The sequence below is a fragment of the Myotis myotis genome, unplaced genomic scaffold (assembly GCF_014108235.1).
Source record: "Myotis myotis isolate mMyoMyo1 unplaced genomic scaffold, mMyoMyo1.p scaffold_m19_p_3, whole genome shotgun sequence".
NCBI lineage: Eukaryota > Metazoa > Chordata > Mammalia > Chiroptera > Vespertilionidae > Myotis > Myotis myotis.
Genome location: NW_023416335.1, coordinates 95436068 through 95461806, shown reverse-complemented (window position 1 = coordinate 95461806; position 25739 = coordinate 95436068). Strand labels below are relative to the sequence as shown.

At 40.6% G+C, this 25739-nt stretch overlaps 1 protein-coding gene across 18 annotated transcripts in view; it reads right to left on the bottom strand.

Moving 5' to 3' along the window:
• The window catches only part of PDS5B (PDS5 cohesin associated factor B), a 257616-nt gene that overhangs the window by 143247 nt on the left and 88630 nt on the right, over window positions 1-25739 (bottom strand). For 16 of the 18 annotated variants that reach the window (XR_004965701.1, XM_036296869.1, XM_036296868.1 and 13 more), the window contains 2 exons: window positions 9442-9522; window positions 1259-1399 (listed from right to left, as the gene is read on the bottom strand). Coding sequence is in view for 17 of the 18 variants with exons in the window: in XM_036296869.1 (XP_036152762.1) it covers window positions 1259-1399; window positions 9442-9522 (222 nt within the window). In the remaining variant the exon portion in view is untranslated. Of the gene's footprint in view, window positions 1-1258; window positions 1400-6982; window positions 7030-9441; window positions 9523-20045; window positions 20073-25739 lie in introns of those variants that run through there. The other 2 variants (XM_036296875.1, XM_036296876.1) reach the window with 2 other exon arrangements.

The following is a 25739-nucleotide window of genomic DNA, read 5'->3' as shown; positions in this document are numbered from 1 at the left end:
CCTCTATATGCTTCTGCATGATGTTTCTTTTGCTTCAATTGTATGCTGTTTGTAACTTTTGTGACACTTATAATGTCTGGCCTTTTATTAGATCTGGATTAAATTTTCCTCTTCCTTTCATACTAGATGTTAGATTTGCTGAAAGTAGGGATGATAATTCCTTATGTTTACATTTCTTAGAGTATTCAATATTTTTATTAGAGAAAATCAGACCAATAAATAATTAAAGGTATGCCTCCCTACACCTCATCAAAATGCTAACTACATGAAAAAAGGGGGGAAGGGAGGCAGGTAAATCAAATAACTCACCTAAGAAATATACCAAAAATGCACCCAAGAATAAAACAAGAATTATTACACCAACAAAATAGACTATTTATTTTGTTGTTTTTAAAAAGACAAATCAGCCGAAACCGGTTTGGTTCAGTGGATAGAGCGTCGGCCTGTGGACTGAAGGGTCCCGGGTTCGGTTCCGGTCAGGGTTGCAGGCATGTCCCCAGTGGGGGATGTGCAGGAGGCAGCTGATCGATGTTTCTCTCTCATCGATGTTTCTAACTCTCTATCTCTCTCCCTTCCTCTCTGTAAAATATCAATAAAATATATTAAAAAAAAAAAAGACAAATCAAAATTTTTAGAAACAAAAGATATAACAGAAATAAGAACTTTTCTGTGTGGTACACTGGATCCACAAAGATTATTAATTATAAACAGCTTTATTTAATTTTCCTATAATAATTTGAAAGAAAAAAAGAATATCCCCCAAATCTGCAAGTGAAACTAATAATGTCAAGTCAATGGGAACATGCTTTTAAGAGATGAAAAGCAGAGGTGCTCTTAACATAGGAATGTATAAGATAATATGCACAAAGGGAAAATATTTCACATGACGTGGATAACAGAGTCTAAACTATTTTTATAGCCCAGTCAAGGAGTTTCGGGAACTACTATAAACTTGAAAACATTAGCTTAATATATAGCTATGACCTTAAAACTGAGTCACAACCTAGAATTTATCTGGAAAATATTTTGAAAAAAATACCATCCTTCCAATAATTAACTAAGCAGCTACTATTTGCTAGAAATCATGATGGGCATTCAAGATACACAAATAGGCAAGGCATAAATATGTAATTTAAATAATAATAACATACCATTACTTCTGTAATCCTCAGATAAAACCATTATAAGAATTAAAAGGCACAAATAATGCTCTTTGCTAATTTAGTTGACTGAAGCATATTATTTTTAAAATAGTTACCTTTAGTTTAAATTCAAGCTGGGGTAAAACTGAGAGCAGCAAATGACTATCAATATTATAGAGTTCCAAAATTAAGTCAAAGACATGTTCTGACAAATCGCTGATAGATGTTTTCCCAAGCATCAGAACCTGATTAAAAAACTTTTGGAAAAAAAAATTGTATATTAATAGAAACACCACAGATAAACTTTCTAAAATCATAATTATTATTCAATTAAATTCATTATCATTTCATACAAAGTCAAAGTAGGCATATGAAAACATTTTCTAACAGTAAGGAGGAAACCGCTACAGCAAGCATGTCAAATTTGCAGCCGGGGGCCATTGGCCCACAAGAAATATTTTTGCAGCCCAGCCAATTTAACAGTATGTAAGAAACGTTTTAATAAAAATTTCATAACTTAATTTTTACAATATCCTGTTATATATAATTATTAATAACGAACTACAACATTCTCTAATGACTGATTACTATAATCATGTTGCATTCATTTCCCTTACACACAGGAGCACCATTTCTCTCCACTAATACTAGTAGTGAATATTTTAGCAGCCAATTGCCACGTCATTAGTCTTGGACTTACTTGTTTGGTGTGTGCAACAGGAAATATTTTGCTTTCGGAGAACAAGAAAAATAGGTTTATTTGCGTTATGCTTATTAATTTGTGCAGTTATTCAGTGTCTGATAAGTTAATGTTCAAGAAAAAATATTAATTTTTATTAAAATATTCTATTACTTTATGTTAATGACTAGAGGCCTGATGCACGAAAATTCATGCAAGAGTAGACCTTCCTTCCTCCGGCTGCAGGCACCGGCTTTCTTCTGGCACCTGGGACCCAGGCTTCCCTCCTCTGGCCAGCCACAGGCCACCAAGACCCGGGCGGCTTCACCTGGGCTGGCTGCAGGCACCCGGAACCCCAGACGGCTTCACCCAGGCCCTGGCTTTGTCAGGAAGGATGTCCGGAAGGACGTCCGGAAGACATCCGGTCTATCTGGTCTAATTAGCATATTACCCTTTTCTTAGTATAGACTACTCATTTATTTTAGCCCTTTGTATTCAGCATGTCTCTATTGAAATAAACCTATGTTTCTATGAAAATTGAAGCTTTTGTTTTTTTGCAGCCCACATAAACTTAAAACTTGTTTGGCCCGTGTTAGCCTTTGAGTTTGACATGCTTACACTACAGGCTATGTGAAAAGATAAAACATGGAATTCACTTTATACACAATTTAAAATAGCATTATTGATAAACACCCTACTACCAAACACATTTTATTCCTCATAACAGTCTTACTATATTTTATCCTGTATAAGTTGTCTTAATTCCTCTACTAGATAATTCCTTAAGGATAAGGGATGACTTCTCGTTCACCTTAACATGTATAGTAGACAATAGCATAAAAGACAAAGCCTTACACCTTCACAGTAAGAGCTGATTCCATTTTAAGATATTTAATTATATATTTACTAGAGGCCCGGTGCACAAAATTTGTGCACTCTGGGGTGGGGAGGGGGGGTCCCCTCAGCCTGGCCTGCGCCCTCTTGCCTTACCATCTGCCTGCTTGATGCTCCTTAACACATTAAGCGCCCTATCAGTCACCAGTGACTGACACTATATGTTCTGTCCAGAAGACAAAACAGGCTGGGCGCTTAACATGTTAAGGCTAGGCTCGCTGCTCCTTAGCAGGCAGGAGAGACTCCCGCTACTGCTATTGCGCTCGCCAGCCCTGAGCCTGGCTTCTGGCTGAGCAGCACGCCCCCTGTGGGAGCGCACTGACCACCAGGGGGCAGCTCCTGCATTGAGCATCTGCCCCCTGGTGGTCAGTGCATGTCATAGCGACTGGTCATTCGGCTGTTCGGTTAATTTGCATATTAGGCTTTTATTATATAGGCTAATGCAAAACTTCTTTCTAATCCTTTTTGTCATTTATATTCTCATAAGCAAAATAAAATAAACAATACACAAGGTTTATAGCACAAATTTAAATCCAACTAAAAGCACATATAAACACAAGGAAAATTCAAATTTGAACAATTTATTTTCTATAAGCAGCCAACTCTAGTTCCCACATTCAGATCATACCACTACTGAAACTGGTAACAACACATGACATAATGACAAGTTCTTAAGTATTTAAACTCTTCCAAATGTGTAAAAATTAACCCAGGAAATATACCACATATTCTCAACAGTAACTTGTCTTCTGGAAGAAGCAGTTAAGGATTCTTTACACCAAATAAACTGCCCTAATCTTTTCTCTTTGTGACAGTTTTAACACACAACCTGGTTTAATTAGGCTTTCTATATGAAAAGTATGAAGTCAAGGACTTCACATTTCTGTCTCTTCTGCTTTATTTTAGTTCTTGGGTCATTCTTAACAAAGTTTCTTAGATCTATAAACCTGTACAAACTACCTAGCCATGCAGGGGGAAAAAAGAACAAGTTCTGTTTTACTATTCGTTCTTTATTGGTTTTAAAAATAACTTGCTTTCCCTCCTTTTTTATCCATTTTGTGGGAAAAGAACTTCATGACATTAACCGTTAAATTCTCATTTAGATTGAAAATAAAGCAGCTTTGTTGTTTCAACTCACAAATTTTCAACTGTTTAAAAACAGTAAATCTAGTTTTCCTTAACAACAACAAGAAACAATAATCCTTTCCAATATGGCCACCTTGGTGGTAAAACCATCCTCTTCTATCAGTCTAGGAAAAGCTCATTTTTTTAAAAAAAAAAATCATTCCTTAGTTTATTTCTTACAAATTCCATCAAAAACATATATTTAACATATATATAATCTCCATAAAGGTAAGGACCAAGTCAGTCTTCTTCATGCCCTACATGAGGGCTTACAATTTATTGGAGGAAGCGAATACTGATTTGATTAAGTATTGCCTTTCAAAAAACATTTTTCACTTACAAGTAGGTAGCTAATATTCATACTAGAAATTAACTTATTTTATAACAATTGCTTCTTAATGAAAGGAGTATGAGTAATGTCAGTAATAAATTCTACATCATACTTAAGCATTTAATTTTAATTACAAAAGTGTTTTCACTGTTTAACAGTCTCTACCATGACCCCAGGCATTATTAATCCCAATTTACAGATGTAAAAACTGTAAGCGAAGGAAGACTAAGCAATTTAATAAAATTTTACCTATATCAAAATGGATTTGATACGTTTTTTCCAGTATAACAAAATAATTTTGTGTTGTCTCCTAAACCGTCTGATTAAAATGATCTGGTGAAAAATGTTATTACTAAATAGTGATCCATGTAGGAAAGTTTTTGAATTGTCATTATGTACTTTTTAAATTAAAAAAATATATATATATTTTAGTTAGAATTCTGAGCCGTCAAGTTACAACTTTTATTTTAAAAAATAATCTATAACACCACAGTGATTTCTTAATTCCTACATATGCAGAAATCACTATCTATAAAGAACAAAAGTGAATGTGTCTATACATAAGAGTGAAAAAGACAAAAATAAAAAAGGCATAGAAGTGGGTTTATTATTATCTTAGTATCCTACCTCTATTTTTGCTAATTTTCAACCAGGAAGGTAAATAAATAATGGCTATTACATATACAAGTTCAAAAGCTTAAGAATAATTTTTAAAACTATACTCATTTTATCCTACTACAAGATAATTAAATTCACTAGAATTCTAATAATTTTACATATATAGGTGTGAGGCAGAAAAATAAATCTTACAAAAAAAAGAAAAAAAACAGTAATTCTTAACTTCTCAGCTAATCCTCAAATAAAACAAGGGATAAGAAAACAGGAGAAAGAGAGATAACAAAGTACTTGGAATAAATATGTAACTGAAAGTGTTCTAAGACCATTCTACTAATTCTGTTCCTCAGCTTCTGATAAAGATATAACAAGGAAGTATGGATGGGGGGATTCTACTTTTGCAGACAAGAACTAAGAGCAGGAATATAACATAAGGTATAAGTAATTAAGAAAATGTTTTTACATTGATTTATCTGGGATGGCTAAAAGTTCTACCTTAGTCCTTTTATTTTCCTTTTAAATTTTATTATAATATTTTCAAGTATGCACAAATGTTGAAAGTATATTATAAGGAACCCAGTAACCTGGTTCCAACCAATACTACTATTCTATCTTAAAACTTTTTTCTTTCATTATCCAACCCTAGAAAAGATATTAACATGGTATGGCGTTATTTTCTTCTTTTTATGTCAGAAAAAGGTATCAAAGAAAATTGTGTTTCCCTAAAAAACACCCAAGGTTGGCAATACTAATTTAAATAAGTAATCACCAGGAGGACCTCACCTAGTGTATCTAATGGGCCATGGCAAAAGAATGCTTAAGTCTGGTCTACACACTTCAAATACCATTAACTCAATAAAGAAAAAATTCAATCCACCCAATTTAACCAATATACTCCCCAAGACTTATATAAAACTTACAGAAATCAACATTTAGAGTTCCCTGTCAATCTTGGAGCTATTAAAATAAGTTATATAATTTGATTCTCCAGCTTCTGAAAGTTTACCCTCTAAAACAATTTATAAGTAAAGTACATTTTTCCTAATCATCATATGCTTAGAATCATTTAAGGCCATAGTCAGAAACAAAAATTGGGATCTGCCAAGATACTGTTGTCTAAAGTATGTTACTTTTCAAAGTACATCTTTTCATGATGTAGCTTATATACTGAATTAATTTTTTTATAGTACAAGAAAAAGTCTCCAATCAATTTCAGTAAAATTAAGTGCATGAGTAACTATAAAAAGCTTTCTTTCTCACTTTTTTCAAAAAGAAAGATTTACATCATTTACATGTTTGAAGGTAGTGAAAGCACAAAGTAGATGGAGAGACAGAACTGCTATACAATGTTCTAGATTTGTTCCAAAAAGAACAAATGAAATACATGAAATACAATGAATAGTCCCATCTAGAGTTGTGCAACTCACAGAACTGTGGAGAAATAAAACATACAGTAAGTTTCTATGAGTGAACCCATGTGTTGGAATACATTTAATCTGAAAACAAATACAAGATTGTCAATCTATAATAATAAAACTATCATATGCTAATTAGACCGGAGGTCCTTCCAAACGAAGCTGGGGCTTTGAGGGAAGCCCGGATCCCAGGTGCCAGAGGGAATCCAGTGCAGGCAGTGGGGCAAGGGGCGGGTAAGGAAGGCCTACTCTTGCATGAATTTCGTGCATTGGGCCTCTACTCATAAATAAGTAGATTTGGGGTGATTTTGAAAGGGCTGATTTCATTGGAATTCTTCCCCTTTCTCAGAAAAGGTAGCTTTAATTGGAATTTCACCCAGGAAAGGCAAGAGAGTCAATTTTTACCAAAACAATACCATCCATACTTGCTGTAACTTTTTAGATCTTCATATCCTATCTAATAAAAAAGAAACATGGTAATTGGCGTACGATCGCTACCCTTCCCATTGGCTAATCAGCGAGATATGCAAATTAACTGCCAGCCAAGATGGCGGCTGGCAGCCAGGCAGCTTGAAACTAACATGAGGCTTGCTTGCTTCAGTGACGGAGGAAACCAACGTTCCCCGCCTGCCTTGCCAGCCTCTGAGCCTGCAGTTTAAAAAACATTGTAACAAATATAGAAGCTAAAAAAAGCCCCAGAAACCTGCTTTCAGCGAGCCCGGGATCTCAGAGCTGGAGTTGATACAGAGTTTCGATTATAGAACCGAAACAAACCAGATACCTGCTTTCAGAAGCGGAAGCCTCAGAGCTGGAGTCTCAGAGATGAAGCTGGCCCAAAATGAAAAAAAGAAAAAAGAAAAAAAGGAGCAGTTGGGAGCTTCAGTCCCAGGCTGAAAACAGCCCTCAGCCCCTCACCCAGACTGGCCAGGCATCCCAGTGGGGACCCCCACCCTGAAGGGTGTGTGACCAGCTGCAAACAGCCATCATCCCCTCACCCAGGCTGGCCAGGCACCCAGGTGGGCCCCCCACCCTGATCCGGGACACCCTTCAGGGCAAACCAGCCAGCCCCACCCATGCACCAGGCCTCTATCCTATATAGTAAAAAAGTAATATGCCTCCCAGAACCAGGATCAGAGGAGCCACGAGGCCTCCCAGCACCGGGATCAGTGTGACAGGGGTCAGCGCCCAAACCCCCTGATCACCCTGCAGCTCTGTGTGTGACGGGGGGGGGGGGGGGGGCAATAACCTCCCTATCTGCCCTGCTCTGTTCCTGACAGGGGAAGGTGCCCCAACCCCCTGATCAGCCCTGCTCTGTGCCTGATAGTGGGGAGCTCCCCAAACCCCTGATCGCCCTGCGGCTCTGTGTGTGACAGGGTGCGGCACCCAAACCCCCCCACCCCACGGGCCCTACTCTGTCTGTGACAGCGTAGTGCCATAACCTCCCCATCGGCCCTGCCGTGAGTGTGAGAGTGGCGGCGCCCCAACCCCCTGATCAGCCCTGCTCTGTGGGTAATAGAGGGTGGCGCCCCAACACCCCCACTCCCCCACGGGCCCTGCTCAGTGTGTGACGGGGTAGAGCCATAACCTCCCCATCAGCCCTGCCCTGAGTGTGACAGTGGTGGCGCCCCAACCCTCTGATCGGCCCTGCTCTGTGGGTGATAGAGGGCAGTGCCCCAACCCTCTGATCCGCCCTGCTCTGTGAGTGACAGGGGGCGGTGCCCCAAATCCCCTATCGGCCGTACTCTGTGAGTGACAGGGGGGAGCTCCTCAACCCCCTGATGGGCCCTGCTCTGTGCATGACATGGGGGAGCTCCCCAACCCCCTGATGGGCCCTGCTCTGGGCGTGACAGGGGGGAGCTCCCCAACCCCCTGATGGGCCCTGCTCTGGGCGTGACAGGGGGGAGCTCCCCAACCCCCTGATCGGCCCTGCTCTGTGGGTGATAGAGGGAGGCGCCCCAACCCCCTGATCGGCCCTGCTCTGTGGGTGATAGAGGGAGGCGCCCCAACCCCCTGATCGGCCCTGCTCTGTGACAGGGGGTGGTGCCCCAACTCCCCTATCGGCCCAACTCTGTGACGGGGGGAGCTCCTCAACCCCCTGATGGGCCCTGCTCTGTGCGTGACAGGGGGGAGCTCCCCAACCCCCTGATGGGCCCTGCTCTGTGGGTGATAGAGGGCGGCGCCCCAACCCCCTGATCCGCCCTGCTGTGTGTGTGACAGGGGGCAGTGCCCCAACTCCCCTATCAGCCCTACTCTGTGAGTGACAGGGGGAAGCTCCTCAACCCCCTAATGGGCCCTGCTCTGTGGGTGATAGAGGGCGGTGCCCCAACCCCCTGATCCGCCCTGCTCTGTGTGTGACAGGGGGCAGTGGCCCAACTCCCCTATCAGCCCTGCTCTGTGCGTGACATGGGGGAGCTCCCCAACCCCCTGATGGGCCCTGCTCTGTGCGTGACAGAGGGGAGCTCCCCAACCCCCTGATGGGCCCTGCTCTGTGCGTGACAGGGGGGAGCTCCACACCCCTGATGGGCCCTGTTCTGTGGGTGATAGAGGGCGGCGCCCCAACCCCCTGATCCGCCCTGCTCTTTGCATGACAGGGGGCGGCGCCGCAACCTCCCCATCGACCCTGCCTTGAGTGTGACAGGGGGCAGTGCCCCAACCCCCCAATCGGCCCTGCTCTGATCCCGACCAGGGGCTGCACCTAGGGATTAGGCCTGCCCTCTGCCACCCGGGAGCAGGCCTAAGCCAGCAGGTCGTTATCTCCAGAGGGGTCCCAGACTGCGAGAGGGCACAGGCCGGGCTAAGGGACCCCCCTCTCCTCCCCGAGTGCACAAATTTTTGTGCAACGGGCCTCTAGTTAGTTTATATCTTCCTTTTGTACAAATCAATTTAATCTCCAAAAAGCTGTAAACAATTTCTCTGAATAATGAAAAGTTCCATATGTTTTATCTAATTATATTTAATTCTTTTTCTAACACTAGAAAACAGTATATCTTGCTAACCAAATTAATGCTGTTTTAGTTCCTAGGCAATCTGAAAGAAACACAGAATGAACAAACAAGAGGAGCATTAACCTTCTAGAAAATATTAACCAAGAATAATTTTAAATAAGGAGAAAGAAAATACATTACTTAGTAATTAAAAGAACACAAAATTTAAAAGTATGTACTACTTGTCAAAAATTGCTTCTCGCAGTCTTTAAAATGTTGGCTGATTATGTGGACGCCTCATTACAGTAAGACTTACATTGGTAATGTATGGTTCAATAGCTTGAGCAGTCCTCTTCAGTAAAGCCTTTGCCAAATCATATGCTTGTTTGTTTAAATTCTGAAAGACAATGATTTCTGTATTACATTTCTCTAACTGTGAGAAACAAAACAGTACCTGTATGCAAAAAAACACTCAAATAAACTAATGAAAAACTGTCTAAAATTCAGAATAAAAAAGAGAAGGCAGAGCCACTTTTTTCTCTTAAGACTAACTGATCTACTAAATCATAACATCCCTTCCAAGCAAGGGTAAATATATTTTCTTCATCTTGTTCATAACAATGTAAACCATATAGAAAGGTAAATAAATATTTAGTAGATTCAATAAATATTTAGTAGATTCAAGAGGAGACAATCATTTTAAATCTATTTATTTATACACAGCTGTATATAAAGAAATACAGGCTGTTTCACTCCAGGTTCCAATAACCAAAATGAAAGGGTTAAAGAAAATAAAATGGGCAGAGGAAACTTATTGTGCTTAGCAGATATCTTGCCAAAAGCTTGCAGTCTTGAGCTCTGCATAGCCCAGATAACCAAAGATCAGACCCATCAGTCAAGCTCTGTGCGTCAACAAAAACTGCCCACCACCAACAGAAGCTGATAAAAAGTTTGACTCTCCCTTCAGTCGCCGCTGACTCCTTTTTCAGACTCAGCCCGTCTGCACCCAGATGCTTGAAATAAAACTTTTTTTGATATATACAGCCTCGTGTCATAGATGTGTGACCCTGACCCACACGAAACCTTTCACAAAACATCCTAAGAGAATGAACTGGGTTCTAGTGTGGGGAGGAGGGGGGGGGGGGGGGCGGGGCCAGCAGGTGTGTCCACAGGAGGGGAAAGACAACATTTGGGGCAGCTATGGGAAAGGAGATTTACTCAGCACATCTCAGAGCACAGGTAAGTTCAAGTATACAAAAAGAAACATAAAAAGTATGAAAAGAAAAAAGAACAGGAAAAAGTATATTAAGAAAATGTACTTCTGAATAGATTTTGATGATAACAGAATCAACAACCAAGATCTAAAATGGAATCAATATATATTCTAGTTTAAACATATTACAGAGACCAGGGATGAAAATTTTATTTATATATATAAATGCTGAAATTCACATTCAGCATACTTCTAGATTTGTATTGTTATTTGTATTACTTCATTCATTTCTAACAGCTATTTAGTATTTTACTATATATGCCACAGCTTATTCACTCTCTTATTCATAGACATTAAATTACATGTCTTGTACATGACTCCTTGTAAATATAATACTTTTCTGTAAATTCTATTATCTGTTTTGTTATTTATTTGTAGAGTTTTTCTATAAATTCGGCACATTAAACCTTTGTCAATTATATGTGTATCATGCCGTGGCCTACAGTTGTCTTTTCAAGAAAGTTTAGCATGTTTTAGAGCATATAGAACTTAAAAATTAAATGTAATCAAATGTGTCAATCTTTGCTTATTTGCCTTGTGCTTTATATCTTAAGAAATTCTTTTCCACTTTGTGGTTAAGATGTTCTTTTATGCTTACAAATAAAATTTTAAAGACTTGCTTCTCAGATTTAAATCTTTATTCTACCTGTAATTTATTTTTAGATACGGTGTAAAATAAGAATTTACTATCGCCCTGGCTGATGTTTCTCAATGGTTAGAGCAATGACTTGGACACTGAAGGGCTCATAACTTGGGTTGCAGGTTCAATCCCCAGCCCTGGTAGTAACAAATGCATGAGGCAATCAATCAATGTGTCTCTGTCACATTGATGTCTCTCTCCCCCTCCCTCTCCCTCTCCTTCTCGCTCCCTATTCCTCTCTCCCTTCCTTCCACTTTCTCTAAAAATCAATGGAAAAGATATCCTCTAGTGACAATTAACAATAAATAAATAAATAAATAAATAAATAAATAAATAAATAAAGCTAATATTATTGTCCATATAAATAATCAATTGTCCTACAAAACCATTCATCAAATAGTCTGTTTTCCCTCCAGTGACCGTAATACCCACATACTCGAGTTTCTATATAACCAGGCAGTCATCTGAAAATTCTCCATTACTTCCTTATGTCTTTTTGTCTATTACTGCCTGCTTATAGTCAACGAACCAGAGGAAACAATGTCTTAACAGTGGGTAAGATCAGTTCCTACTTTATTATTCTTATTCAAAATTGTTAGACTATTATTGGTCATTTGCTCATCATGTGAATTTTAAAATCAGTTTGTCAAAATACAGAGAGATGCACATACACATACATAGACATTTTCAGCTTCTATTTTTACTGAATTACGTATTCATATGCTGAGCTGTCATCAGTATGATGATGAGTTTCCCGTCCCATAAAACAAAAACAAATCATGCAACATATTTAAGTCTTCTACTTTTCAGTCAACCAATGATTCTCAACATAAAGATCATGTGCATTTTTCTTAAACTTTTAAGTAGTACGAGTCTTTGTTTAAAGTTACAAATGAACTTTTTTTATATTATACTAGCAGATCTTTATATATTGATCATATATCTAACAACTTTGGAAAATTTTCTTATATTGGAAACTATATTTTCTTCTGCACAGGCTGTCATATCATCTGCAAATAATTTGTTTTGTATCATCTTTCTAATCCTTTTATTTTTTTATTTGTCTGTCTTGTTTTATTCTACTAACTTGAAACCTCTAGTTAGTGGTGTTTAGAAATAGCATTCTTACCCTTTTTCTGAATGGAAGGAATATCTTTACAATGTCCCTAACTTTAAAAAGAAGGTTTAAATATTTCACCATTAAGAACATATATATCCTTATCATACATATCCTTGTCAGTTTAAGGAGGTTCCTTTCTACTTCAAATCTGCTAAGAACTTGTATCACAAAATAGAGGCCCGGTGCATGAATTTCATGCATGGAAGGGTAAGGGTGTCCCTAAGCCCAGTCTGCACTCTCTCCAATCTGGGACCCCTCAGGGGATGTCATACTGCCGGATTAGGCCCGATCCCACAGGCTCTCCCCCGATGGCCTGATCACCCCTAATTGCCTCTGCCTTGGCCCCGCCACCATGGCTTTGTCCGGAAGGTCGTCTGGCAGATATCCGGTCTAATTGGCATACTACCCTTTTATTAGTATAGACAAGTGGCCTGGTGCACGAAATCCACGCACATTGAAAGGGTATTAATTAGAGGAAATATTTTAATATTGCTATTTGCCCTTTCTCTAAAATAAAAGGAAATGACTAAAATGTATCTACACTAATAAAAGACAAGGATACTAATTGACCGTACCTTTGCTACGGCCATCAGCCAATCAGAAGAGTATGCAAATTAACCCAACAAAGATGGGCGTTAAATTTGCATAATGCAGGTGGGGCGGGGCAGCGCCATCCGCTGCCCGCCCCAACCACGGGATCAGGGCTGCCGTGTGCGTGACCCGGGGCAGCACCCCAAACCCGAGATTGGGCCTGCCGTATGTGTGACGCAGGGTGGCGCCCCAATCCCGGATCAGGCCTGCTGTGTGCATGACCGGGGGCGGTGGGGCAGGGCAATGCCATCCACCGCCCGCCCCAATCCCGGGATTGGGCCTGCCGTGTGCGCCACCCGGGGCTGCGCCCCAACCCTGGGATCGGGGCTGCCGTGTGTGCCACCCGGGTGGTAGGGTGGGACAACGCAATCCACCGCTCACCCCAATCCCAGGATCGGGCCTGCTGTGTGCGACCCAGGGAGGCGGGGCAGGCACCATGGGATCGGGCCTGCCATCTGCGAGCCGGGTAGCAGGCATAAGCCAGCAGGTGGTTATCTCCCGAGGGGTCCCAGAGACTGAGAGGACACAGGTCAGGCTGAGGGACACTGCCACCCCCACCAGTGCACAAATTTTTGTGCACCGGGCCTATAGTATGAAAATAATACATAATTTTATTAATAAACAATAACAAAAATGGTATAACAACAAACTCATGATATAAAAACAAAAACATGATATAAAAAGGACATTGATGCAAATAATGACTGATAAAGTGATTAAACTTATTCTAATATCTCCCTATATATCACATTAAGAGTGAAAACACTTTCAGAGTGCTTCACTAATTTCCCTTGGGATAAAGTATTTACAACTTTAACGTCACACGCTCTTCGAACTTGAGAGAAAGCAACATATAACTGACCATGTGTGAAAATGGGTTCAGGTAGAAATATGCCTACTATGTCTAGTTTGCCCTTGTGATTTATTAATAGTCATCACAAATGCTGGCATCATGGGAAACTGTCGTAGAATTAATTTAAATGGGAGGCCAGTGTCATATGGGGACAAATCAATTCTTGGAATCAGAACAACCTCTCCCTCTGCAGATCCTGTTAATACTTCAGCTTCGATAATGTTAGGTCGTAATTTTTTGATAATAAACCTAGTACAATTAACAAAGACCCCATTTACTATTTCTCAATAGGATGACGATTGCACCCACTTTCAATTTTAATTTATGACACAGTATTCCTGAAGGAGTAATACTATTAAGAAATTCGATGGGAAAATTTTCCTTTTCAGCATCATCTATTGTCAATGGAATCATCACTCAAATATGTGTGAAAATTTCCATTGAGTATATCCAAAATTTCTTCATTTAATTTTTGGACGTGCTCATTTTTTAGACAAAGGATCGCACATTTGGATATATTTTTAATATTATCTATAGATATACTATTTCCAAAGGTAGCTTCAATAATAGATCCATTACAAATCATTTCATGGGGGATTTCAATTATATCCATTCCTAAATGAAAACTGCTATCAAGTTTGCCATTTCCAAGTTTTACTAACCATTCACTATAAGCAGAATCCTCTGATCTCATATTTGTTGTAAGAGACAATTTTCTGAAACATCCGCGAACATCACACTACTTTAAATTCATTTGTACTATGGCCGGTTGCATAGCATGCAGTACAATACTGAGACATTGTCGAAAATTCCCTCCAAGAAGGAGAATTTTCCCACCAAATGCAACATTCAAATTCATAATTTCTCTTAGTAATCTGTCCATGGTGTTTATAGCATGACTGGGTGCCATGGTGCATTCATCAATAAGAAGAAGTTGCGCCTTTTTAATGGTTTTAGCAACTTCACTCTTTATATCGAGTCTAGAAATTGAAGTTTCATTTAATGGAATTGGTAATTTATATTGGGAATGAAAGGTTCTTCCACCGAGAATTAAGTTTGCAGCAATTCCTGTAGATGCTGTGGGTAAAACAGTACCACCACGACCTCTTAATATAATGTATGAAAACTTTATACAGATGTTTTCCCACTACCACCTGGACCGTGGTCAGCAAACTGCAGATCACGATCCACATGAGGCTCTTTGGCCCCTTGAGTGTGGCTCTTCCTAAACCTTAGGAGTACCCTAATTAAGTTAATAACAATGTACCTACCTAAATAGTTTAAGTTTAAAAAATTTGGCCCTCAAAAGAAATTTCAATCGTTCTACTGTTGATATTTGGCTCTGTTGACTGTCAATGAGTTTGCCGACCAATAACCTGGACCATCCAAGAAAAAGCATTTGGGGTGTACAGTTGAATCCTCGATGGCTGAAGTTATAGTCTGAAAGGCTGCCAACTGTTCGTCATTCAGAGAATTTATCAAGACCTCTGCCTGTTGTCACTCATACGCTTCATCACATGTATTTGCATTCATTAATAAAAGACGATTCATCACTTGTATTTGCATTCATTAATAAAGGATAGTCTGGAAGTTTGAAATATAAACATTTCATTCCATGCAATGTGAATACCTCCTGAATTTTGTTAAGGGCATGCATTTCACAGTTTACACAGGTACCTTCTCTATGGTGTAATTTCCAACAGAAATCTTCAATAAAATGAGATTTATTCTCATCCCATAATTTGTCTGCAGCAGCAGGACATCCAAACACACATATGTATGCAAAAAGCTGCTGTAGTTGTTTGGGCATATTAAGGATGATTGCATCGTCAATCATATCTTTCCAGATAGTGTTGTCAAGTAATAATCCTTGGTGTTTAGCAGCTTCACAAAATGTATCATAAGTTACAACTCCTACAGTTCGCAGATCACCAAAACTTATCGCACCGTTTACACGCAGAAACAAAAGTCTAAGGTAATATTGTTCTGGTTCTCTAAAGCTCACAGTGAACAGTCTACCTAATACTTTATTCCCACCCTTTCGGCGTTTTGTCCACAAAGAACTATTAAGTACATAATGCTGTGGAATCCCCCAATAATAATAATTACGTGCATCAGAATCTTCTCTATTCAATAAGAACCAAGCCATCAAAATTGAGTTATGCTTTTTAGCCCTATCTAAAACGTTAGCAAAATCACTGGCATGAAAATACAAATTCTGATCATTTGGCAAATGAATAGATAATCTTCTGATTGCATGAGATTGGTCATGCATTCGCATTGCAAAAAGTCTCCAAACAGCCTCAGGAGCGCTCACATACCTGGAGTCAATGAAGTCCTGTACTTCATCATGATTGATAATATTTTTTTCAGAAATTTGAATATTTGCACAATCATGCCCTTTACAGATGTATTTAAATAGATATTTGACACTTTTGATTGATGCACAGACTTCAACATTTATATGACAGTTAAATTTGAGGCACAAATACGAGTTATAAGGGACAATCCAAGTGTTATTGACGATTTTATTTCCAACAGAAATGGTATTACCAGATCTTCATTTGTATTTGAGATATCCATCAATATTTCCAATGGTTGCATTTTGAAATTCTTTTGGATATCCCTTCGGACATTTTCCATACATGGACTGTTTGGATTTTGTATTCCACATGGTCCATGTACCACATGTGATTTTATAAAGTGAAAAAGTAGAGGACACTGGTCCTCATCTGGAATTTCTGCCTTAACTATATGGTCAATGTCATCTCCTGAACATAATTTGGACTCATTATCTAATATCAATATTACGTGAGTGTGAGGCAGTCCACGTTTCTGAAATTCAATGAAATGAATTTTAGCTATTACTTTGCCAAATAAATGGAATTTACAAATATTTAAAAGAGCATTCAGCTTAATATTAAAAACTTTGGCTACCACATCAGGTCTGTTTTCAACTTTTTGCCAGTGTTGTAAATTGTTTGCAATATCTGCCCATTTGGGGTTGCACGTCATGGTTATGAATAAATCGGGATTGCCATACCTCATTATAATTGCCATAGCATCCTGATATTGCTGCTGCATATTTCTGGGACTACCCTCAAAAGATGATGGAAGTATTATCATCTTACCAATCGGCACATTGTCCTTTTCAGATTTAGATTTGAGATAATCCATCAAGCCACTATATTTTTCAACTCTCAACTTAGATTGGTTTGCTTTGATGAAATTTATCCAATTGGCCTCCATTTTTGAAAACTAATCTACAATAAACTGTTGAGTTAATTTTCCTGCATTTAAAATAGGATTGAACGTGTCCCTCACAGAGAGATGAAATCCAAAATACTGCATTTGTGTGACTCGTGTCCTTACATGTTGTCTAGTATTATTGTTGACTACACTGTTGTCTCTGAGTCTTAATGCAATATCTGTTCCCCAGCCTTTTTCACCATGTGGAAAAAGAATAGGACATGTCATTGCATCTAATGTAGGAAAAAGGATACTGATTTGTTTCATTTTAGTGGCACTTGGATTATTAGAATCTGGTTTACAATGAATGAGCAAGTCCCTTTCAAAAGGAGGTTCCCCATCTTCGTTTCTGAATATGACAGCACCTTTGGTTACACGGGGAGAATTATATCTACCTGGGTCACTGTTACAATCGTATTTAATTGCCAGTTACTTCTGTGGGAATAATACCTTTTGCTGCTGCTTCAGATTGGGCTTCCTTTTCTACCTCATGTAGCATCTTGTACAATTTTGTTAATTCATTTATTTCATGCATGAGGTTGTTGATGTTGATCATGAGTCTTTCTGAGCAGCCCTGGTTTTCTGGCATTGCTAATCTTTTACTTGTAGCTTTGGCTGTATCCAAAATATAGAGTTGAGCAAACTTCTGAGAAACACCATCCGAAGGATGTAAAGTTCCAGTATGGTGAAAAACTTGTCCGTGTATTCTAAAACAGTATGGCCCATATCCTGATGGCGATGCAATATTTGCACCCATGGAAACAAAAGCAAAAGAACTATTTATGGATTGAATATTTTCCATGAAATTTTTACTGTCAGAATCTTCATCTGTCATTAATCTTTTTAAATTCGCCGGGTAATCTGGAAAATGTGTATCATTTGGACAGACTTTCCCTTTGCTACAACATCAGGTAAATTTCCCATTAGATGGTTTTTCATCAGAGAAATTTAGTGATAGGCAAAACTGACATCTAACAGTCATTCCACCACAACTATGTTCGAGGATTGCATCCCCATTTTCGCTGAGAAGGCAGTTCCTACCAGTATTGGTAGTACTTGTTGATGACCGTTCTCTCGACATATTGTGTCGTCGCCACCGCCTTCTTTCAACTTCAAAGGCACGCTGGTCTTTAGACATTTTCTGTCGATAACGCTGGTGTTTTTCGGCATCAGAACGGTGTTTTTCCAGTAACTGGTGTTCAGATACATCCTGTCGCAGGCACCGCCTTCTTTCAAAATCAGACGCACACAGCTCTGCAGACACTTTCTTTTGATAATGCCGGCACCTTTTGGCTGCAGAGCTACGTTGTATCAACAGTTGTTCTTTAGACATAGTCCCACCTCTCTACTGTCGCGGTCTGAGATGCAGATGAATGAGAGTCCTGTCTATCAGGCCGCTGAGAGCTGTCTGACCAATGGCTGATTCAGTGGGGGTGGGACTTCCTCCTCCCTGCTGTCAGTTACCACAGCTGTGATGAGGAAGCTGGGGTGAAAGAGGGAGCCGAGCCCACCAAGCGGCCCTCTCGCTTTTGCTCTGCTCTATGTCCAGCAGTCTCCTGCTCTGGCAAGTCCTCTAAACCTCCCACTCTCCGCCGACAAAGTCCCGGGAGTCCACAAGCGTGGCTAGGTGCTGGGGGCTGTGCCTCCCCAACCGGCAAAAGTCCTGGAAGCCTGCAGGCGTGGCTACGGCCTCACCTCCCGGGGCCGGGAAAGGTCCTGGGAGCCTGCAGTCGTGGCTAGGTACTGGCAGCGGCACCTCCCTGACCAGCCAAAGTCCCAGGAGCCCGCAGCCCCCTCTCCTGGGGTGCTTGACACCTGCATATTCAAATTAACCGCCATATTTGTCAGATAATTTGCATAGTCACTCAGATTGGCTTGTGGGCGTGGCTTGAGTGAGGCAGAGGGATGGTTAATTTGCATGTTTCTCTCTTATTATATAGGGTTATACTGAATTTTATCAAATGGTCTTTTCTGCATGCACTGATATTTATTCTCTTCGATGTTATTTTACACAAATATCTTAATTTACTGCTAACATTTTCTAATGTTAACCCATCCTACAATCCTTAAAAAAAAAAGCCAATTTTGCTTTTTATCAATATTACTTTATAACATTATGGATACTATTATTTTTATATTGAATTTATGTTATATTTCAAATTAAATTAGCCTGATTCTCCTTTGTTGTTTGGTTTAGTCTATCTCCCTATGGAAATTATACACTCACTAGAGGCCCAGTGCACGGATTCGTGCACAGGTGGGGTCCCTCAGCATAGACTGCAGGGATCAGGCCAAAAGTGGCAGTCCAACACTGCCTGCCCCTCCTACTCATCCCAGCCCCACTGCGCCTGCCAAGACTGCCACTTGTTAGGCTCGCTGCTGCTCCACTGCGGTCTCCAGGCTGCGGCGGCTAGCCGTGAGCCCTGCGTCTCACGGTGCTCCCGCTGTGGGAGTGCACTGACCACCAGGGGGCAGCTCCTGCATTAAGCGTCTGCCTCCTGATGGTCATTGCGCATTATAGTGACCAGTCATTCGGTTGCTTAAGCTTTTATATCTATAACAACAAAAGTGTAATATGCTAATTAGACTGGACATTCTTCTGGACAACCTTCTGGACGAAGCCAGGGCTCCGAGGGCTGAGGTGGCCACTGCCGTGGGCGGGGGCTGAGGCAGTCGCCATGAGAGCGGGGGCCGAGCCCCTTGCACGAATTTTGTGCATTGGCCCACTACAATTCTGTGAATCATTCCTTTCTTTCTATAATCTACAAAGCTTACTGAATATAAAGTTATATGCCACTTAAACAGTTAATAGAAATCTCCTGGTGTTAAGTTTAAATTCTTTTGTGGTCAGTTTGAGTACTGCTGCTGATGCTATTATTGTTACTACTAGAAGCCTGGTGCACGAATTCATGCACAGGTGGGGACCATCAGGGTGGCCTACGGAGATCAGGCACCAGCTTGCACCCCCCAGCCTCACAGCCCCACCTGGCACTTCGCCTTGGCCTGATGCCACTGTCTCAGCTGCTCCACCATCCTGCCTATGGGGCAATTGGTCAGGGCACGGTCGCCTGCCCAGCTCCCTCAGCCTCTGGGAGCCTGGAGGAGGCCCCACCCCAGCCAATGCAGCTGGTCGCAGTCTGTGGGGCAATCAGGCCCCCACTTGCATCCACCTTGGCTTGGCACCATCCACTCACCTGTTCCACCATCCCGCCGCAATCCCACTCTCATCGGGACCCATCAGCGATGGCAGCACCTCCACTGCCACCCGCTGCCAGCACCACATCGCTGACACCCACCTTGTTCCGCAACGGCCCCTGGTGGTCAGTGCACATCATAGTGAACGGTCGAATTCCTGGTCAAATGACCATCGGAAGGGACAATTTGCATATTAGGTTTTTAGTATATAGGATTGTTAGGAAAGAAGAGTTTTTGTTTATGGACAGATTTTTTTTAATATATTTTATTGATTATTTTTTAGAGAGGAAGGGAGACGCAGAGGGATAGAGAGTTAGAAACATCAATGAGAGAGAAACATCGATTCAGCTGTTTCCTGCACACTCCCTACTGGGGGTGTGCCCGCAACCAAGGTACATGCCCTTGACCGGAATCGAACCTGGGAACCTTCAGTCCGCAGGCTGATGGTCTATCCACTGAGCCAAACTGGTCAGGGCAATGGACAGATTTTTAAATAAATTTCTTTTATTGGTCAAAGATTAAGGTTTTCTCTCTTGAAACAAATTGGGAAAGTTATACTTCCAGTAATTTGTTTAGTCTAATTCCAATATGTCTGCATAAAATATTGTTCATATTTGGTTTAGTCTATCTCCTTAATTGCATGCTTCATTTCTCAGATTTGAGAAGGCTCAAAGATCTTTGGATCTTTATTGTCAGCTGTTCTGCCTTTCATTCTAAAACTGTATATGTATTGATACAATCTCCCTTTTTCTGATTCACCTTGTCAAGGGTTTGCCTACTTAATATACTTTTCAAATAACCAACTTTGGGTTTTTATAGCATGTCACCATGTTTTCTATTGTTTTCTTTTCCTTACGTATCTTGTATACTTTGATATTTTTATAACTTCTTGAATGGGCACTTAGCTATAAAGTTAGATTAAAAAACATTTTAAGCCCGGCTGGCATGGCTCAGCGGTTGAGCGCTGACCTATGAACCAGGAGGTCATGGTTCGATTCCTGGTCAGGGCACTGCCCAGTTGCAGGCTCAATCCCCAGTAGGGGTGTGCAGGAGACAGCCGATCAATGATTCTCTTTCATCGTTGATGTTCCTAGCTCTCTTGCCCTCTCCCTTCCTCTCTTAAATCAATAAAAATATATTTTTAAAAAAATATTTTAAGTTGATTCAAGTTTTAATAGCATCAATGATTATTTCTAAATATATTATAATTGCCATTATGACTTATTCTTTTGACAGAATCAGTATGATTGCTAAACTTTTTAGTCTTATGTTTCATACCCTCAATATTCTTACAAACTATTGGTCTGATTTATACTCACTAAGAAACGTGTTACAATCACCCACCAAACTGTCACTTTGTTTCTTTCTCTTTATATTTCTCTTAATTTATGCTTTACATACAGTAAAACTTCGGTTCTTGAACTTAATTGGTTCCAGATGGCTGTTAGAAAAGTGATTTGTTCAAAAACCAAATCACTTTTCCCATTAGAAATAATGTAAATTAAATCAATCCATTCCAGACCTCCAAATGAGTCTCTGCTTTAACCTTTCTTATATACAATACGTCTAGTGTACTGTTTAATCTATAAATAAACACTTTAAATGCAAAATGAACATGAAACATAAATGAAAATTTAACAGAAAGGAAATGAAATGTACAGTAAGAAGTGGTGACACTGTACATATTAAATAAAAATAAGCAGCAACAAAGACAAACATAAACATGAAAATAACCACAGCACAATTTCCTGAGATGTTAACAATGCAAGATTTAGCAGCAAACTGTTTCATACTTATGCATTCTCTCCTTTGTTGCCTGAGAGACATGTGACTGATCATACAGGTATCAGCATAAAAGGGTTGTTGGGTCAAGAACCTAAATTTTGTTCAACAACCGATACATTTTTCCCCCCAAGAACAACTTGGTTGATAACTGAATTGTTCGAGATAAGAGACGTTCAAGAATCAAGGTTCCACTTTATTTTGAGCTTATGTGAATACAAATTTAGGTATCTTCTTGCAAACTAAGCCATGTTACAAATCTGTTCTTTACCCAGTAAAAACTATTATGTCTAATAGTAATACAAGCTACCTCAGTTTTCTTTCAGTGCATGTATCTGGCAGTCTTTTTTCTATCCTTTTATTTTTCAACATTTTTGTGACAGTGTTTTTGTTATCTCTTATTAACAATGACCAGCTAGGTTATTTTTAATCTAATCTGACAATCTGCCTTTACGTACTAAATTTGGGCAATTTACATTTATTATAATTCTTTTTATTGTAAGCCTTAAATTTCTAACTTGAATACTTCATTTAAGTTCAAAGATAATCAACAGCTCTATACTCTTGATGATCACCAAAATCCTATCACTCACAAACTCTATTCAAACTTTTTTTAAAAAAATCCTCATGCACAGATGTTTATTAATTTCAGAGAGAGGAAGGGGAAGAGAGAAACATCAATGTGAGACAGAAACATTGATCGGTTGCCTCCTGTGTGTGCCCAGACCCAGGACCGAAACAGCAACCTAGGTAAGTGCCCTAACCAGGAATCGAACCCACAACTTTTTGGTGCAGAGGTTGACACTCCAACGTACTGAGCAAACCCAGCCAGGGCTCTATTCAATCTTATATGCTATTTGTACCCAATGTTTTGAGATCATTTTCTTAATCCTTTAATTAATCCTTACTAGTATAATCATTATTGCTACAGGTGTCTTATTATATACTAGAGGCCCAGCGCACAAAATTCATGCACAGGTACAGTCCCTAGGCCTGGCCTGTGATCAGGGCCATCTTCCCCAGCTGCCTGCAGCCGGCCCCCCCCCCCGCCGCCCCCCATCCCCGGTTGCCTGTTCACCATTAGGTGATCGGTGCCTGACGGCCAGGGGAAGGGACCGAGAGGTCAGCTGTTCCTGCCCACTCGCTGGCCCTGCCCGACAATGGGTGGCCATCAGGCAACTGGAGCCTGCTGGCCAGGGAAGGGGACCAAGAGGCGGTCAGTACACCTCAGTGACTGGTCCAGCAATCGTTCTGCCATTGGGGTCAATTTGCATATTACCCTTTTACTATAGGATAGAGGCCTGATGCACGGGTGGGGACCGGCTGTCCTGCCCTGAAGGGAGCCCCAGATTAGGGTGCGGGGCCCCCACTGGGGGGCAGGGCCGACTGAGGTGAGGGGCTGCCAGGGGTTTGCAGTCTGGCCATGCCCCTGGCTTTTCAGGAATGACGTCTGGAATACATCTGGTCTATCCAGCCTAAGTAGCATATTACCCATTTATCGGTATAGACTAGTGGCCTGGTGCACAGATTTGTGCACATTGAAAGGAAATTAATTAGAAGAAATATTTTAATGTCTCTCTTCGCCCTTTCTCTATAGCAGAAGGGTCAAAGATGAAAGAAAATTAGTAAACTGCATACCAGCAAGAGCTTTATATGTATCGTGCATGCGCGAGTCAATGTTTATTTTTCAATTGCCCAGTGCATGTCATACGTACTGGCTGGTCAGTCCGTCAGTTGGTCAGACAGTTGTATGGTCGGTCACTTAACCTTTTATATAGAGATCTTATTTAGAGGATTTCTGTGTTCACCAATATTTTTTGTACCTCACTCCATTTAAATTCAATTTCCATCATTCTAAAGTGCTCACAAAGCAGTTCTTTCAGGAAGGATCTATTGACAAATGAATACTTAATGTCTTAATTTCACTCAAATTAGATATGAATACACACCCACAATTTATTTTATCTTAGCACTATAGAAATAAAGTTCCATTATCTTCCGTCATCTATCTATGCTACCAAAAAGTCAGCAGTTTAAACTTTATTCCATGGTTAATGATTATGTCTTTTACTTCTGGATGGTTTATAGGTTATTAACGTTTTGGCATTCAACAACTTCTCCAGTATGTGCTGGGACTGTAATTTATTTTTATTTATTCAACTCATGAGACTTTATTCCCCCTAGCACACAAAATAATTTATTTCATCAATTCTGCAACATATTAAGCACATTTCTATTTCAAAATCTATAAAGTACTATTTGTTGCTTTGAAATCACTATTAAACATATTAGACCTTTTTACCTATCTTTCATGTCTTAGCATCTTTTATGTTTTCTTTATCTCACTGTGGTTATAAAATTTCCTCAGATCGATCTCCCAGGTTTCTAAATATCGTTTATAACCCAATAAATATTTTAATGATAATGACCCATTTTTTCATTTCTATTTTTTCCCTAACTTCCTTCTCCTCCTTTCATATATATACTAGAGGCCTGTTGCATGAAAAGATTCGTGCAATAGGCCTTCCCTTCCCCTGGGTGCCAGCACTGGTTCTCCTTCTGCACCCAGAACCCAGGCCTTCGCTCCGGCAGGAGCCACCTTCCAGCCTTAACTTAGTTGCTCAGGCGGCTGGAGCCGCCTTCCAGCCTTTCACTGCTCCGGGGACCGAAGTCGCCTTCCAGCCTTAACTTAGCTGCTTCGACAGCCGGAGCCACCTTCCAGCCTTTCACTACTCTGGGGGCCGGAGCTGCCTTCCAGCCTTAACTTAGCTGCTCCGGCAGGTGGAGCCGCCTTCCAGCCTTTCGCTGCTCCGGCAGCCAGAGCCGCCTTCAGTCTTCGCTCCGCCGCTTGGCACCTACGTATGCAAATTAACTGCCATCTTTCTTGGTGGTTAATTTGCATATTGCCCTGATTAGCCGATGGGAAGCGTAGTGAAGGTACGGTCGATTACCCTTTTTGTCTTTTATCAGATAGGATATGGCTATTGTGTTTTTTAGATTCTTCTTTATGTCTTTAATCCTTTTAAGGATGTCATCTTTAGTCTTTTCAATGTATAAAATGGTATGTCTTATAAATCTAATCCTAGCGTGATGTCAGAGGAATGGCAGCGTGAGAGCACACTATGACCTCTCCCCCTTGAACTTTCAACAAGTTAACCAACTATAATTCAACAAAGAAATCCCCATTCAACACAGACGCAAGTCTGGGAGACCCATGCATTGAAAGATCTAAAGGTGGGCAACCAGGAATAAAGGGGAAGATGTGAGGAAAGCGCAGAAGGCCACGAGAGACAGCCGTGCAACGTGAAGCTCCCGGCTTGGCCAGGAGAGGGGAGAAAGCCAGCAGCAGCAGGCACTTCCTTTGGCTGGAATGGTGAGGGAGTGAACAGTGTCTGATTCAGCAGACGCCTGGCAGAGCAGGTTCTCTCATGGGGCTCTCCACTCGCAGAATGGGCAGTGATGTTTCAGACAAAGAACCTAAACCACAGAGCCCTGCTGCCACTTGGACTCCCAAAACTAGCCTCCCTGGTCCCCTTAGAGTCGTGTCTAGGAGCATATTATATGTAAACTAAGAGCTAATGCAGCAAAAGCACTGTTTCCTCTGTGACTCATCCTCGATAGTGCTTGGGATGGAGTCGCCTATATGGTGAGTAAACAAAACCCACCCACAAGCAGCTCGGCTATACTGTCTTATGGAGGTTCAAGACTAGGAGATAATGGAGCTAAAAGAAATCTTGCAATTCAGCACCATCTACTGGAAAATAGAAAGACCACTTCAGGAAAAGCTTCTATTGGCCATACTTACAGGGAGATAAATGCCTAGACAAGTGATATCGGCAAATACCATGAATAACCATGATAACGAGAATGACCAGAAAGAAAATGAAAAATCCTCAGTAAGCAAGCTGAAC